Genomic DNA, 17,792 nt, shown 5'->3' on the forward strand with positions numbered 1-17,792 from the left:
GGCCCTGCAGGGGTCTTCACAGGTAGGATAATGAACCACTCCTTATGCAAGGTAGTGGGTCCATGGCAGTTTATTTTCTGAAGTGTACATTTAATAGACACTGTCATCTGCATGCTGTTGAGATGTTAAATTTAAGAGGTTAAACAAAGTACTCTGTGCTCATTATAGAGATGAATAAACAAGTTGGGGTAGGCTCCCTACCCACCCAGCACACAAATTCAGCTGCACTGGGACTCAGCTGCAGCATCTCCTGCAGTTAAAACAGTGAAACTGCTTCCGTGCTTTCCTGTATTGGCCTTCGATGTCACCTTTGATTACACACGACTTTGCGCTATTTTCTTTTTTTGTGACAGAGACAGAGAGAGAGAGACAGAGAGAGGGACAGAGGGACAGATAGACAGGAAGGGAGAGAGATGAGAAGCAACAATTCTTCATTGTGGCACCTTAGCTGTTCATTGATTGCTTTCTCTTATGTGCCTTGATGGGGGGCTCCGCAGAGCGAGTGACCCCTTGCTCAAGTCAGTGTGACCTTGGGCTCAAGCCAGTAACCATGGGGTCATGTCCATGATTCCATGCTCAAGCCAGAGACCCTGCGCTCAAGATGGTGATCCCGTGCTCAAACCAGAGACCTCAGGGTTTCGAACCTGGGTCTTCTGTGTCCCGGTCTGACACTCTATCTGCTGTGCCGCCGCCTGGTCAGGTGACTTTGTACTATTTTTGTCAGGGTTAAGTTTAGCAACTACTTTACATTTTTAACCTCACCTTTGTCTTGCTGTGGCATTTAACTTTCTTCCTGCTCCACACTGCTGCCACGGCGGCTGTTAACTGAACTCCCAGATGGGCTGTCAAAGGGTTCAGAAAGTCTAAAATCTTCTGTTGTATAGTCTAAGAAAAGGGGGAAAGGATAAAACAGTTGTGGCAGAGTTGTGGCAGGGATCTCATGTACCTGGCACTTGACTACCTCCACCTGTAAACCCTGGAACAGGGTCATGCCAGTCAGTGTTCCCTACACCAGAGAGAACTGGAGCTCTTCCTGGAGGACCGGGGTGTGTGACAGCTCAAGATGCACGGTGGGCAGATGGGGGGACAGACAAGGGGACAGATGGGGAGGCAGACAGATGGCTAGCTCAGCAGAGCAGAAAGAGACTACAGGACGCGAACTGCCACCCTTGAGCAGACATGAGCAGGGCCGGGACTGGAAGGGAGCCACTCTGTGCATTGTAGGGAATGAAAGGGAAGACCAGTAGGCAGAATGGGCACTGTCCCCATCTGAACCCCTGGCCTTCGCTTGTTTCAATCAGCCTTAGAAGGGCTTATATTCATTTGGAAAGATGTTTTTCAATTTCCAGAAATAAGTACCATGTAACTAATTTTATTAGTTAATCAATTCAAAATACACCTGCAACATAGCCCCGGATATCACTCACTGCTCTCCCTGTCATGACATGTGGATTTTTCTCAGCTCCTGGGGCTGCCATGCTCCTCCCTCTGCAAATCCTGTGGGTCTCCCAGCCAAACCCTCCAACCCGGGTCTCAGCTGAGCCCATCTACCATGGCAAGGCCTCCGCAGGCCTCAGATCAGGTTAGGCTCCTTGGCTGCATACTGTCAGAGCACCCTGCATTTCCTTGGAGCATGATCATCATTCTTTTTTAATTGCTAGTTAAAGCCTGTGTCTGCCATAAGGCAAGGACCTCTCCTATCCTGGTTTATAACCAGGGTACGGTCCAGCAGCAGACACACAGATGTTCATCACATGCATGAATATGGCCCTGGCGGGTAGTTCAGTGGATAGAGCGTCAGCCTGGCATATGGATGTCCTGGGTTTGATTCCTGGTCAGGGCACACAGGAAAAGCAACCATCTGCTTCTCCCCACCCTCTCTGCCCCTTTTCTTCCTCTTCCCCTCCCATAGTCAGTGACTCGATTGGTTCAAGCATGGTCCGGGTGCTGAGGATCATTCCATTTGAGTGCATCAGCCTCAGGTGCTACGAATAGCTCGGTACTCAAGCATTGGCCCCAGACAGGGTTGCAGAGTGGAACCTAGTGGAGGCGCATGCAGGAGTCTGCCTCACTATTTCCCTTTCTCTCACCTAAAAAATGCATGAATATACTGAACATTTACTACGTCCCCATTGCCTATGTTTAGTGTCACATGAGATACTGAGCATGGGACAGAGATGTCCCCTCCATTCCACCATGGTTTCTGCTCTAGTGAGACTATTGGGATCCTTGCCCAAAGATTTTGTCATTCAGGAAGACCTTAGAGTTATGGGCTCAACAAATGTTAGCTATCATCAAAATGAATCTTTCCAAAAACCCATGAGGTAGGATACTAATAACAGATCCATTTTACAGATAAGGAAACTGAGGCTCAGACAGAGTAAATACCTAAGTGTTTTCTTAACTTTCTTTTTGGAGAAGATCTGGTCTTTAAACAAGTTCCTGTAGCAGCTTAAGATAAAAATTTCCCTTAGAGGGCACCCCTGAAACCAACAGACATTCTGGAGGCCTATGCATCATAGTATCTAACCTGGGCGTCAGGGTCTAATCCTACTGTTGCTGCTTATCAGGTGTACCCATTCTCTCTGCACCCCAATGTCCTCATCTGTTACTGGGAATAATAACAACTTACCTTGTGGATGAGAATTAAATATGTTAATAAACAGTGTTTTTGGATGCTACCTGGTATTGTGCTTCTAACTGAAGAAACACAGGGAGGTTAATGAACTTGCCCCAGGCCTCAGGGAGCCGCAGAGCCCAGGCAGTCTGGCTCCCTGTGCTCTAAACCATTCCACATAAGCTCTGGCACACCAAGGGGGCTCAGCTGACGTGAGGCATGAGCTTCACACACAGTGATGTGGAGACTAAGTTGCAAGACTGGTTGCTTCTGAGACAGAGATGACTGCAGGAGGGTGAACTAAGCACATTCTGGGTTGTATGTCTCTGGTTGAACAAACCTACCTCAACCCCCCCCCCCCCAAACCTCAAAGACACCCAATATTCCAATGACAAAATCTTCTGTTCCACAAAGAGAAAAGTTACTTATAACGAACAAAGTGGAGATTTTCTCTTTTAACTTACTTCAAAGTCGGGTCCACTGTGCACTGTACGTCTGTTTATTTATGTATGCATTCATCTGCAGGGCACAACACAAGCCAAAGGGAATAATGAGACCGCAGAGGGAAGGTGGTCTCACCTTGGTGGTCTTAAAGTAAACAGAAGAGGAGCCCTTTGTGGCTCCGAGGAGGTCCACGGGTCTCTTTTGTGTCTCCTCCTTCCTGAGAATGTTCCAGAGAAGTGCCATGGTGTTCATGATGCGAGGCAGCTCCTCCAGAATGGCATTCTTGGCGTTTTTCAGGTTGGTGGGGTCACTTATAGTGGTGGTCTGGAAACAGAAGTGAATGCGTGAGACGTGGTCACAGCTGCAGGAGCTTCTCCCACTCCGTGAGCAGCGGCCGGTGCTGGAGGAGGAGGCCTGGCTGCAGGCTCATCTCAGCAAGTCCTGCATGTGCCAGTCTGGAAGGAGAACACTCCCCTGTGCATCTGAACCTACGGCCTTCTTTCAAAGGGAGGCCACGTTACAGACTTTCAACCATTCAACCTCAGCTGCATTCTCAAATGCAATGCTAGGTTTGGGTACCTAACAGCTCAAAGGTCTCCCAACCCAGATTTCACCAACACCACCAGAGCAAGTATATAACAGTGGAGAAAAATGAATGCAAGCCTAAAACACAGCATGCGACTTTACATTGTATCCCAAAGGACCAGGACTAAAGGAGTGGCCAGAAGAACAAAACCGCACTCATGTTACACACATTTGCATACATATTTGCACATGTTTGCATAATATTTGCATTATTTACATGCACAGATCTGTCTACACATTTGCATTACTTACACACAACCATTTCTTACTTGCAACAGTCATAAACCAACGAGGACAAAAAAAATATTATGGAAATTGTCTCTAACTCAGAAAAAAATGTTTACCTTTTTATTTTGGTTGGGTTGTTCCAAAAGACAAAAATGACCAATGGCTGTCAGACCTTCCAAAAGAGTGAGAGGGTAATCCGGAGAGATGTTTTCCCTCTTGGAAGTCATGCTTTGGTGAAAAAAACAAGAAAGGAGTTTTGAGAATTTTTAAGAATACTAAAAGATTTTTAATCCTACAAACACAGGAGCCAGAGACGTGCTGCTATTGTAAATAAACTGGGGCTCCCAGTAGGAAAATATTGTTACAATATTGGTAGGCTTTGTGCAACTTTAAATCCATGCAGTCACTTTGGTAATATGTTTTAAAATGCTTTTAGAATTTCTGTGAGAGTGATTCATTTTTATTTGTTTTGCAAAAAAAAAATAGCAGAGTAACTGACTTATCCTGCAACAGAGCCAGTCTGGGTAGCTGTGTGGAATTAAAAATATTCCTTGTCATCCCTCCTGACAAGGCTTCTGATTTGGCTCAAATACCCTCTTGCTGACTTTCACAGCAATCAACTCATTACAAATTGTCACTGAAGCAGTATTAATAAATTAAGGGACCACCATACCTGACAGAGAGCTTCGCGGATTCGCTTTCATACTGTTTGACCAGCTCGTCCAAGTTTTTGCAAATCTGGACAATGAAGGGTGTCACTGTCCAGCCCAGGGACTTTCCGAAGTATGGCAAGGATTGTGTGACCAGGCTCACCCAGGCTGGGTGCATGCCATAGCCATAGGCCGGCTGCAGACCTCGCACCACAGCGGACACCAGCAGCCCCTGGGAAGTGAGGGGGTGGGGCTGTACATACTGCACGGCGCTGATGGCCTGCTGGAAGTTGAGCACCCTCCTCCACTCCTGGGACAGGTCTGGCTGGTTGTCAGCCTCCTCTTGGAGCTGGCCCAGGTGATGCTCCAAGACAATCAGCACCTGCAAGAGCTTCAACAACTCAATCTGCAGGGGGTGCTCACTCCAGATCTGGTCCTGGCCCAAGTTGATGAGACTCTCCTCAAAGAGGCTGTCATCCTGTAGGGCCTGGCCTCGCTCCGCGGTGGCCAGGCTATAGCGCTTCTGGCTCGTGTACATGGATGCTGACAGGGACAGCAGGACAAACTCCTGCACTTTGCACCTCTGGAGTAGGCTTCGGATGCACTCCGTGGTCTTCTCTTCTGCGCACTTGGCCACTGAGACCAGCTGCATCATTATCCTAATCAAAACCTCCACGCTTTTGACCTGGACGTCCCGGTTGCCCAGCAGGTCTCGGTGGGAGACCTTTAAGTAACAAGGGTAATAGCTACGCAGGAAACTCAGGCACAGGTAGGTGAGCAGCTCGATCAGCAGGGAGTGGGGGCACACGTTGGGGGACTGGGTCTGGAGTTTCCCATAGAAGCTCTGGCCAACAAGGGCCTCCTGGTGGCGCGCAAGGAGGTTGGAGATGAGGTTGAGGTGTGCGGTGGAGCTGGTGTCCATGCTGGTCCTGGATACGGCCTCAATGAACTCCTTGGGGTTGGTTTTGAGCACGGCCTCCAGCACAGAGAAGGCGTAGAGGACTCGCCGGGAGTCATAAGGCTGCAAGTAGAGCAAAATGTGCTTGAACAAGGCCTCGGCCTGCTCCTGCCTCTCCTGCTGCTGCTTCTGCAGCCTGGACGTGGTGAGGGCCTGCAGTTCCACATCGGCCTCTTCGTCACTGGACAGTGACTCTGAAGCCTGGGTCTTATCTGAGTCCACACGCAAAAGGCTTAACTTGGCGTTGGACTTGAAGCTTTCTGCCTGGAAGGCCGCCAGCAAGGCTGAGCGCCTGGGGTGAGCCCTGCCGCCCGTGGGGATGGGTGCACAGCAGCTCTCTTCGTTGCTCAGCTCCTGCAGGTTGTGGGACGGGGAGGACAAGGAGGATGTGTTCTCGCTGTCCGTGTGGGCGGAGCTTGTATCTGCAGACTCAGTGTGTTCGCTGCTGTCAGGAGCAGGAGCACCACGGGCTGCCCCGTCCAGAAGGTCCACGTAGTAGGGAAGCTCTTCCTCGCTCAGCTCGCTCCCTGGCAGACATTTCTCCGGCTCCTTCTCTACCTCGGCCCAGATGGCCTCGCGGTCCACAGTGGTGAACTGGCTCAGAGGCACGCTTTCTTCAGAGCTGCCTTCCTGAAGCTCGGGTGCTCCACATGCCTCCTTGAAAGAGGTTTTCTTCCTGTTAAACCAACGATGCAAGTCTTCTGAAAATTACAAAATGACAAATGGCTTCAGAACGAAGGAGAAGCTATGATTATGTTAGTTTCAGGGTGATCTCTGACTTAGAGCCAGACAGAAAGATCAATATTAATAAAATTTCTCCCTGAAACTATAGCATCAGAGTCTAGAGTACATGATGGACAAAAGGTAGACAAGTAAAGTGAACATGTCTTTTAAAATGTTCAAGCAAGCAGATAATTTATACATTGTCATGAAATACATAAATACCACAACTTTCAGGGCAAGGGAAATTTAAAAAATGTGTATTTTGTCCCAGGAGCTTCCTTTCAAGAAATGTATTCTACAGAAACATCAGCAGAAGGTTTTAAAATTCTAGGAGGATTCATGGAAATGTTCAAGACAAAACAGAAAGCAAACAAAATGTCCACAATGAAAGAACACACACAGGCAATGGACTCCTGTTCCGGTCTGACAAGATCCATCCACACGCACTGACATGGAACAGCGTGCAGGACACATGAGTGCATTTAGGGGAGAGTATCTATAACATGCAGCTGAGGAAGCGTCTGCAAGACTATCTGCCATACCATTAATGTAACTAGCTCTGTCAGCTGGCATTATGAGGGACTCTCACTTGTGCTGTTACTTCTTTATTATTCCAATTTTAAAAACAAACATGTTAGCCCTTCTGTAATCAGAAAATACACATTTAAAAACATTCAGAACTTTTGGCCTGACCAGTGGTGGTGCAGTAGATAGAACGTCAACCTGGAGCACTGAGGTCCCAGGTTCGAAACCCTGAGGTTGCCAGCTTGAGTGTAGGATCATCAACATAATCCCATGGTTCCTGGCTTAAGCCCAAAGCTCACTGGCTTGAGCCCAAGGTCACTGGCTTGCCTGGAGTCCCCTGGTCAAGGCACTTATGAGAATTAGTCAATAAACAACTAAAGTGACGCAACTACAAAGTTAATGATTTTCACCTTTCTTCCTTAGTGACTCTCTCACAGAAAAAAATAAATAAATACATTCAGAACTTTTGAAAAGGAGCACAAAAGCCACTGGAAGTTCTCTGAACCCAAAGGCTTATTTCTTCTGCATTTCTGATTTTACATTAACAGAATTTTCTAGTTAGAAAGAACCTTAGAGAGCAGATAGAAAAGAAACCATGCAAATTTTGACGGTCTGGTCATTCATATTTGAATGCACCCTAACCTATCTCAGGCTCAGATCTGAATAGGGACCTGGGGAAGTGCTGGCCTAGCCATCCCAGACCTAACTTCACACCAGACCTCAGACCAAAAGTCTCCCTTTCTATTGAAGGCACTGGCTTTGGAGACCTTTGGGTGGATGGTCTGTTATTCTCGCCTCCTGCCTTACATGTTATTGAACCATTTTCTCCAGCAAAAGAATCAAGAATCAGCTATTCTTAGTTGTTTTTTTTTTTGTTTTTTTTTTGTATTTTTCTGAAGCTGGAAACGGGGAGAGACAGACTCCCGCATGCGCCCGACCGGGATCCACCCGGCACGCCCACCAGGGGCGACGCTCTGCCCACCAGGAGGTGATGCTCTGCCCCTCTAGGGCGTCGCTCTGCCGCGACCAGAGCCACTCTAGCGCCTGGGGCAGAGGCCAAGGAGCCATCCCCAGTGCCCGGGCCATCTTTGCTCCAATGGAGCCTTGGCTGCAGGAGGAGAAGAGAGAGACAGAGAGGAAGGAGGGGGTGGGGGTGGAAAAGCAAATGGGCGCTTCTCCTATGTGCCCTGGCCGGGAATCAAACCCGGGTCCCCAGCACGCCAGGCCGATGCTCTACCGCTGAGCCAACCGGCCAGGGCAGCTATTCTTATTGAAACATGGATTATTAAAATTTTTGTATTTTATTTTTAAAAACCTGATATTTTTAGTGAAAACAAACTCACTACCTAGCATTTCCTTCCTCTCTCCCTCCTCCCCTCCTTTCTTTCTTTTTAAATTTTACTTATTGACTTCGGAGAGAGAAAGACAAGAACATTGATCTACTCTCCATGTGCTCTGACCAGGGATCAAACTGGCAACCTCTGCACATCGGGACAACGCTGCAACCAAGTCAGCTGTCTGTCCAGGGCTATCTAGCATTTCTAAATGATGGTTCATCTGATCCTTAAATTTCAGAAGTCCCGACAAGTTTACAAAGTACCTTCACACCGTTTCAATCTGGCAAAATCACAAAGCGGGTCTAAGTGCCTTAACTGTCACACAAGCAGCAGGGTCCAGGTGCCCTTTCCTCCCCCCGAGACCTGGGGACACAGAGCTGGCGCAGCTACCAGTGCGGTGGGCTCACCCGCCAAGTTCTCCTGCTTGAGACAGTGAATGGAGGTCCTCTGGGTCTTGGGCTGGAGCAGGAGCAGGAGCACGGGCTCGAGGATGCGTGCCACGTCCCCAAGGGACAGCGCCCGCACCAGCCAGCCCTGGGCTGCTGCGCTGATGGCGCCATCCGTGCAGGTCAGGCTGTCTAGCACAACAAACAGGGACCTGTGGGGGGAAGTGCGCCATGAGTCAGCGAGCTGCACCCTCTGCAGGACACCCCTGGGGAGTTTCGCCATGCTGGACTTGACCCCAAGCAGACAAGGACAATGGGCTTTAAACCTTGGCGTATGCTTGGCGGAGCTTTTAAACTGTTAAGAACAGGTACACACTTGATCTTAGCCAGCAGGCCAAGAAGTAATAAGGAGGGCTTTTAAAATCCCAATCCCCAGTCCTCGGCCCAAGTTCGTGAAATCAGACAGTGGGGGTGGCCCGGCATGCAATGAGCTGGCATGTCAGGTTGTGGCTCTGGCCCCACACCCAGAGTTTTGGAAACAAGGTAGTGGATTTTTATAAGACAATGTGCATTATAATGTATCTGCAATAAATTTACACCTCAAATTTATGCTTGATGACTTACTTTATGAGTATATGCACCCAGTGTGGCCACCACTCCAATCAAGACCTAGAACATCTCCATTTCCCGACACACTTACCCTCCCCGCACGGGGCACGTTCTGAAGGCTCTGCAGTGACTCAAAGCAGCCTGAGTCTCCTCACTCAACCACAGTGAGAATATCCCCACCATGTACTTATTCCCACATTCCAGCCTAAATCCACTTAGGGGATCATGAGACCATTTGTTGTGCATCAAGAATGTGAGGTCATGCTGTCTATGTCACACAGGCCACCTCCCAGCCCAACACGGTGACCAGGCATGTCTTCAAAGTGTCCTTCTGAAGCATTAAAGGGCCGATGATAACAAAGATGACCTCACCTGTCAAAGGAGCGGTTGTGGGATGTCACTCGACTTCCTTGAATCTCTCGCGTCAGGTGCCAGAGAACGGAAAATCTAAACAGAGCCTCCAGTCTGGTTCCCTTGATGAGGAAACAAACAGATGTGAGGAGCCTGGTTTCCTTACAGTGCACTGTTCTCAGTCACATTAAAGACAGTTTAAAAACAAACGAGAGCAGGACAGCAGCCGCAGCAGAGGCTGGCTCATCACCATGCCCGGTGTCTGACCTGCTCACTGTAACACAACACACGTTTAGTAAAGCGCACAGCCCAGACTCAGCACTCACCCCTGCCGGGGCCACAGGTAGGCCAGCGCTTGACGAAAAACACAAGAGAATGTGGGATCTTGTGCCCTTCCCTTGGAAGTGATAGGGTGCATGGCTTAGAGCAGTGTTTTTCAACTGTTGGTCTGCGGACCGGAGCCGGTCTACCAAAAATTAGACTTTAATCTCCAGACAACATCGGGGTAGTTAACTCTTTTGCAGACCAGCATGAAATTTCTGGCAGACCGACAGTAAAAGTACTGGCTTAGAGCACAAGGACACCACTGGACTGCAAAGGACAGCCAGGGCTCAAAGGGCCGGCACGTGCTTTATGACTGCTGATGGCCCCAGCCTCGCAGAAGGTTTGCAGGGTCCTGCAAACATCATGGGAGTTTGGGAAGATTTCCCTAGTGAGCCTAAGGTGGACACAAGCCATGTTTTCAAAACTTCAAATGAAACAGCTCCTGCTCCTGGAGGCTTTCCCAATCTGACGTCTTCCCAACTTCGGCTCATCAGTGAGGCTGCCCACCGAGCCTGAGTGGCCTCAGCCGGATACATGTAGGTTGGCCCAGCAGTGGGGACCTCATGGATTGGAGGTCATGGCGACAGAGACTTGCCTTGTCAGGGTCCAGGAGGGCGTGGCAAATGATATCCTCACAGATGCTGGCCGTTGGGGCCAGGCAGTGCAGCCGGTAGAACAGCTCCACACAGGTGACGTGGTGCTCCCGGGTCTCCTTGTTCAGCTGGTTCCATAGCACACGGGCCACCCTCTGAGACCAGGGGATACTACGTGAACACAGGCAGCATGGTCCAGCCCAGTCCTGGTCCCAAGTACTGGTTCTACCTATGTTTGCTATGTGAGAATCCTTAATACACCAAGAAACATCAACAAACCCAAACCAAACCAGGAACCCAGCAGACGTCATCCAGGCAGAGGCAACGATACAGGTTACACGTGGAGCTTTGTGACCAGCTGAGAAACTCCACTTTCAGAGAGGAAATCAACCAGGTGCAAGAACCTACTGGCTGACATCTCCTTTCAAGAAGTACAAACCAAGCCTTACCACTTGCCTGCGCTGCAGTTCCAGACATGCGCCTCTGGAAGTGGATTTGCAATGGTCTCCCGTGAGGTGCACACTGCGGCACCTCCCCACCTAGGGTGGGCACGACCCAGCTTTAATCCCACAGACTTGTTTGTTCCCATTTCCGTGGACAGTGTCGTGGCAGATGACCGGCTCACTGTCACGACATGACTTCTACCAACCAAGTCATCTCCCAAGCCCTGTTCTCAGCTCTAAACACATGGGGCCTGCAGCCCTTCCCCACGTCCCAGACAGCATCCACAGGGGTGCCTGACCCCACAGGGTGAGACTCAAAAGCAGGGCTGTCCCCACTTCTGGGAGGGGGACTTCTGAAGGCATTCTTCCAGGTCACAGAAAAAGATGTCTCTGAGATTATATTTTAGGGACATCTTGGATCAAAGAACTCTTTTTGACCCTTTGTGTCTATGTGACAAAAATGTCTTCTCTGCACAGAGCAAATGAACCAACTGGCTCAAGCCCCTAACCAGTCTTTATATTTTACCTAAGGGAATGTGGTTTCCAGTTATCAAGTTACTAAACTCCTGATTCTGAAAACCCGCTCCAGGGACAGAAACTGTGCCAAGAACCCAAGGCAAACCGAGGTCTCAGCAACCTTCTCTGGGTGCCACCTGAGCCACCACATTCCTTATCATGAGACGACAGCCTGAGGGACATTTTTCCATAAATGGTCTGGAAGAGGATCCCACCCACCTTCTTTCCACAGGAATACCTGATAGAAGTCTGTTTTCTCTGCAATGACCTTCAGTATTCCTGGCACAATGGGAGGCACCGTCACCATCTGTAGCTTGCCAAAAAATGGATTGTACCCGGAGCTCTTGTAACGCTTCATCTTGTCTTCGATGACAAGTGCAAGGGACTGGGAATGGTTGATCACTTCTAGCAGAGTGGAGATAGCCACGTTCTGCAGGTAGCAGTCCGTCCCACAGCAGCAAATAGTCATGAGGGATTTCAGCCACAATGGGAACACAGGATCGCTGGCTCCTGCAAGGAAGTCAACCAGAGAGGATGGGGACAGATAGAACCATGTGAGACTTGCACAGCAAAGTGAAGATTTTAAGACACCCTGAGATCCGGGAGGCCACCTGAACCTCCTGGTGGTGACATGGCGCACAGTCACCACTCAGGGCCAGAGGACAAGGGAGATTGAGCCTGGTTTCATAAGCTTGTCAAATCATTTGAGTTCTACCAATGTCAATCTCAGGGCTTTGAAATAATTCAAAATGTTTCTTTTAAAAATTGACATATAGTAAAATTCATATAAAGTAAAATTCACACGATTTGGTACAGGGTTCAAAATGTTTTATCAGGGCTCTCTTGGTGGCATGGCACATGGCATTGGCTTTAAAGGGGCAAAAATAGATGGAAAACACCAATTTTCAATGCAATTCCCCGGCTTACGCGGCTGCTGGCAGCCAGAGCTGAGATGCAGTGCGCTGGGAACTTACAGTGAGGACTGCAGGGCAGAGAATCTCTGCCCTGTCCCACCAAACCTGGCTATTTTTCCTCCTTCCCCTTTTCTTCTCCCCCCCCCCTGCTGTTTCTTCTTTGAAGTGCTCATTGTCTGCTTACAGACTCAATTGTATCTGTCTAAGATTCATGTTGAAGCCCCAAGCCCTCACGGGATGGTTTGGAGCTGGACCCTCTTGGAGATAATTAGGTTTAGATGAGGTCCTGAGTGCGGGGACTTCAAATGGGATGGGTAGCCTTTAAAAAGAGGCATCAGAACCTGACCAAGCGGTGGCGCAGTGAATAAAGTGTTCGACTGGGACGCGGAGGACCCAGGTTTGAAACCCCGAGGTTGCTGGTTTGAGCGCAGGCTCACCAGCTTGAGTGCAGGGTCATTGACTTGAGTCCAAGGTTGCTGGCTTGAGCAAGGGGTCACTCGCTCTGCTGTAGCCCCGGTCCCCCAATCAAGGCACATATGAAAGCAATCAATGAACAACTAAGGTGCCCCAATGAAGAACTGAGAATTGATGCTTTTCATCTCTCTCCCTTCCTGTCCGTCCCTATCTGTTTCTCTCTCTGATTCTCTGTCTCTGTCAAAACTAAAAAATAAAAGTAAAATAAAGAGACATCAAAGAGGGTCCCCCCAATAACTGCAGGAAGTGAGCACCCAGTGAGAAGGTGGAAGGTGGCTATAACCCAGGGGACAGATGTCACCAGAAACCGACCACTCTGGCACTCTGATCTTGAACTTCCAGCCCCCAGAACTATGAGAAAACCAAGTTCTGTTGTTTAGGCCGCTCAGTCTATGGTATTCTGTTGGGGTGGCCTGGGCTAAGACACTGCCTACCATGGGTTGAACTGTGTTCCCCAACTATTCTTATGTTGAAGTCCTAATCCTAGGACCTCAGAATGGGACCTTATTTGGAGACATGTTAGATGCAGACATAATTAGCTACAGTGATGTCACAGTAGAGCAGGCCCTAACATGACAGGTGTCCTAAAAGGGAAATGTGGACCCAGGCATGCATGAGGAGAGAAGGACATGTAGAGACCAGAGTTACAGTGAGACAAGCCAAGGAGATACCAGGAGCCGGGAGATCAGAACACATCCTTCCCAAAACATCTGAAGGGAGTTTGGCCTGGCCCACACACTGACCTCAGGCTCTGCCTCCAGGATTGAGAGAAAGCATTTCTGTTGCTGAAGTCAGTTAGTGTGTGGTACTTTGCTATGACAGCCCAAGCAGACTAATGCACCTGCCTTTAACAACAGGTAAATTAGTCTATTTACTAGCTATTATGAAGCACCTCTTATATTCCAGACCTTTTAATGGGGTGACACCGAACACTTAAAAATAAAGACCCAGCCTTACCAATCTGCCACCTGCACACACAGCTAATTAGAAACAACAGAAGGAAACGAATGCAGCCTCGCTCCTCCCTGGCTAATATGAGCCCAGCTCCTTTGGAAACATCGGAAGCCTAAGTGCCAGGTGTCCCCGAGATGGCTGCTGCAGGCCGCCCGCTCACCGGGAAGCTGGAAGAGCTTCTCGCAGAGCTGCTCCGTCTCGTCCTCGGACAGGTAGACGGGGAAGGTGGCGCAGTCCAGCAGCAGGTGGCAGGCAGCAGCGAAGGCCTCCCTGCAACCCTCTCTGGAGCTCCCCAGGTCAGCAACCACCTGTTCCACGGCCCAGTCTCCCTCCTTTGTTTGGCCAGGGCTGCTGGGCAAAGGTGATGGCGGCTCCACATTTTTTGTCTTAAATGGAGACCCTCGAACTGTGAACCAGTCTGAGAGCATCTGCTTAAACTGGGGCACGCTGATGGGCTTGGCCTCCCATGAGTTCTTCCTGCCGCCGTGGCTGGGCTCCTCGTCCTGCAGGCCTGCAAGCTCTCCAGCCTTGCTTTCCTCCCCAGACGCCGTTAGCTGGATTCCAAAAATGTTCTTGTGGGCAAAGTTGGCAATTAGCTCCTGGATGCAAAAAAACGTCCTCTGCATACTCCCGCCCATCTTCCAAATGTCATCTTTTTCAGGAGAGACTCTGGGCACCCTCAAGTGCTCAGAGAGCTCCGGCGAGGACGCACTAAGTCCGATCCCACTGTCTTCAGATCTGAGTGCAGGAAACAAAGCGTCTTCATCACCTGGGACCACTGCCCTTGTGTCTAAAATTATTTCATTGTTTTCATCTTTTACTGGATTCTGCAAAAAATGGAAGTTTGTGATGTGCATCTTTTAAGAGCAGGGGATTCAAGTATTAGCCAAACAAGGCAAACTGTAAATGTACAATTCCCGGTTTTTAAAATTCCAATTCTCTGCACTAAGAGAACCCCTGTGGACAGTGTTTAATCAAGGAAGGTGGCACCCTGGCGAATAGCTCGGCTGGTGAGAGCATTGTCCTGATATGCAAAGGTCAGGGCACAGAAACAGATCAATGTTTCTATCTCTCAATCTCTCTCCCTTTCTCTGTCTCTGAAATCATTAAGTAAAAATATTTAAAATAAAATAAAATAAAATCAAGACTGCACATAGATAGGAGAGAGGTGTCCCCGCCACACACTCCCAGGAGGAGGCAGGCAGACCACCATGCCCTTTGGATAGGCTGGTGGTGAGTTGTTTAGATTCTTCGGTATTAAAAAAGTTAGTGAAAAACAGTTTCTGACAGATTTAATGATGTGAATGAGGAAAGTGGGCTGAAGGTAAAGTAAAGGCATGAAGAAACAAGAGAAAAAAGCCAGAACAAAGTTATTATACACACACACTTCAATAAAACACATATACACAGATGCGTATAGTAAGTCCTAACTTCATATCATCAGTAGGTTCTGTGACTTTAAGCAAAAATGACATATAAGGAAAGCAATCTTGCAATAGGCTGATTGATATAAACAACAGTTAAGTTCCTATGGCATCTCATCAACGTTATAACAAAACGTAATGCAAAGACCTGCTACTATTTTTGTGGCTTTTCCAAAGTGATGACATGTCAACCTTCCCTCAATCAACCTCTTTTCTTCTCTCACCTGTTACTTAGATAATACAACATTAAATTTAAAATGCCTCAGTACTTAACCCACGGTACTCTCTGGGAAAGAATGAAGAGTATTATGCAATTTTTGAGACCTTTTTAAAATTTGTAGATGACACATACTTAAGCTTTATGTCTTAAATCATTATTAGGATCTTTTTCTCCAATAGTTAGAACAGCTATTGGAGAAACCTAAGATCTTACCTAGCCACTGAAGTAGCAACCTGTCCTCAATCTGTGAGCTGAGACCCAGTGCCGTCAGGCAGACAGGACGCACGGCTCCCAGGAAAGCCTCGCTGTTCAGTCTGTTCACACACCTGCCTGCCATTGTACCAGGCAGATTTCAAGGGCACAATTTCCCAATCCCCAGACAGAGTAGAAAATAAAAATAATTCAAAGACCCTGGACCTCAAATTGCTTGTGAATCTGTGTTAGTCTTTTTAGAGGACAGTTTGGTGGCCTCTCTCTCAATTTAGAAAGAAAGCAGTTTGACTGCAACCCGCTGCTGGGAACTGATCCTCCCGAAACACTCGCAGTTGGGAACAGCTGTGAATAGCTGCACGGGGACGTGGACGGCAGCACTGCTCGAGAGCGAAAACTAGAAAAGCCTAAATGGCATCAACAGAGAGTGGCTGAAGAAATTCTAAAGCCATACTATGTAGACTACCATGCAGAAATTTTAAAAAGAGTAAGATACCTCTGCATACAGCAATATGGAAAAGTGTCCACTAGCAAAAGCAAAGTCAGTGTGTGTTATGGGTTGACTTGCGTTCCATAAAAAACAATAAAGTGCTAACTTCCAGTACCTGTAATCATGACCTTGTTTAAAAAGAGGCTCCCAGCAGATGACCAAGTTAAGATGAGGACTTAGAGTGGGACCCTAATCCAAGGACTGGTGTCCTGACAAAAAGAGGACATATAGGACATATGGACACACAGAGAAGACGCCCCAGGAAGATGAAGGCTGAGATGGGGGATGTGTCTACAACCCAAGGAACAGCAAGGACTGACAGCAACCCCAGCAGCTGGGAGGAGCATGGAACAGGACCTTCCCTCACAGCCTCAGACTAAATCAATACTGGTGACACGTCCCTCTCAGATTTCTTGCCTGCAGAACCACGAGACAGTAACTTTGTCATTCAAGTCACTCCGTGTGGCACTAAGTTGCTGCAGTCCAAGGAAACTAATCCCTCACTTATATTTTCAAATTATGTTAAGTGAAATAAGCCAAGCAGAGAAAGGAAAATATCATATGACCTCACTCATTTGAGGAATCCAATGAACAATGTGAACTGAGGAACAGAATAGAGGCAGTGGCAGGATCAAAGGGACCAGAGGGAAAGGGGATGAGAGGATGGGATCAGAGAAGGGAAAGAGATTAGTGAAATTATATATACATTTAACACAGCGTTATAGAGAGCAGGACAGCAAATCCTCGATGGAAGGGGGGAGGGTGTGGGGGGAGGGGGCAAGGGGGATGTTGAGGGGAACACGGGGGGGGGATGTATTTGGTGGGACACTTGAATCTAAGTAAACACAATAAATTAAAATCAATAAAATGTGCAAAAAAAAATTATTCACATACAAACCAGCCCATAGGATGGTCAGATGGTAGGCCGTCTTGAACCATGAGCTGTAGTTCTGCGCTTGGGCAGGGAACGAACAGGACGTGGGCAGAGGGGAGGGGAGTTAATGGCCATGCAAAAAACTTCTGTACAGTGAGGATTTGAGAATTCCTTTGTAGGTATTACGTACTCATCTTCCAGGCCTCATTCCTAGCTAACCGACCGTGATTACCCTCCTCCCAGGAGGGCATGAGCTCCCTTCAGCTCAGAACCATTTCAGCCGCTCCCAGCACATACTGAGTTTCCACTTGTGGACTCCGCATCCAGGTACGAAGGTGGCATCTGGACCTTGCTGAGCACTTTGAAACATGTCTTCAAAGCATGTGTGAGTTCAGATAAGCTCAGAGCCTCCGTTTCCTCAGCCAGAGGCTGCACCAGGCAGCTGAGCACCTGCGGGAGGTACTGGGTTTGTACCTCCGAGTACAGCTCCTGTGAAATAAAGACTCGATTTAATTAATGGGTTCTCAGTGCACAGTCACCAGGGAATAAGACACCTCAGAACGGCTTGTCAGGAAGTGCCATTCTCTTAGAGTATAAGGCAGGTTCCCGTTAATCCAAATCAGAAAACAAAGTAATATTTCTTTTTGATCTGGAAAAATCAATGGTCTTTCATTCTCTCCTTTCAAGTGCCTTTCCCATTTCTAATAGAAAAATCACTGCCACATTTATTTCTACATCAAGGAAATCAGTTTCCTTTGAGGAAACTGGCCAACTACTATAGTTTTAAATAGAAAATACATTTACTCCCACTCCTGAAGAAGGGCAGCCCAGGGTGGTGCCCCACTCCCCGTCTGGTTTACATACCTGCAGCTCAGCCCACGTGTAACTGGCCAGGAAGCTATCACCCTTTTTAAATAAGACACAGAACATATAAGAGGTTACA

General features: G+C 48.3%; 1 protein-coding gene and 1 non-coding gene across 6 annotated transcripts in view; both read right to left on the reverse strand.

The window, feature by feature from the left end:
• The window catches only part of DOP1B (DOP1 leucine zipper like protein B), a 98,923-nt gene that overhangs the window by 33,075 nt on the left and 48,056 nt on the right, over positions 1–17,792 (reverse strand). For 4 of the 5 annotated variants that reach the window (XM_066370248.1, XM_066370245.1, XM_066370246.1 and 1 more), the window contains 10 exons: positions 17,147–17,338; positions 13,792–14,458; positions 11,528–11,799; positions 10,333–10,485; positions 9,435–9,535; positions 8,475–8,665; positions 4,548–6,183; positions 3,991–4,102; positions 3,197–3,385; positions 763–885 (listed from right to left, as the gene is read on the reverse strand). In XM_066370248.1, the coding sequence (XP_066226345.1) occupies positions 763–885; positions 3,197–3,385; positions 3,991–4,102; positions 4,548–6,183; positions 8,475–8,665; positions 9,435–9,535; positions 10,333–10,485; positions 11,528–11,799; positions 13,792–14,458; positions 17,147–17,338 (3,636 nt within the window). The remainder of the gene's footprint in view (positions 1–762; positions 886–3,196; positions 3,386–3,990; positions 4,103–4,547; positions 6,184–8,474; positions 8,666–9,434; positions 9,536–10,332; positions 10,486–11,527; positions 11,800–13,791; positions 14,459–17,146; positions 17,339–17,792) is intronic. The other variant, XM_066370247.1, reaches the window with a different exon arrangement.
• Positions 8,673–8,859, reverse strand: LOC136396313 (U2 spliceosomal RNA). The gene has a single exon (XR_010749656.1). It is a non-coding gene; the product is annotated as a U2 spliceosomal RNA (small nuclear RNA).

Source organism: Saccopteryx leptura, chromosome 2, assembly GCF_036850995.1.
Source record: "Saccopteryx leptura isolate mSacLep1 chromosome 2, mSacLep1_pri_phased_curated, whole genome shotgun sequence".
In the NCBI taxonomy this organism is placed as follows: domain Eukaryota; kingdom Metazoa; phylum Chordata; class Mammalia; order Chiroptera; family Emballonuridae; genus Saccopteryx; species Saccopteryx leptura.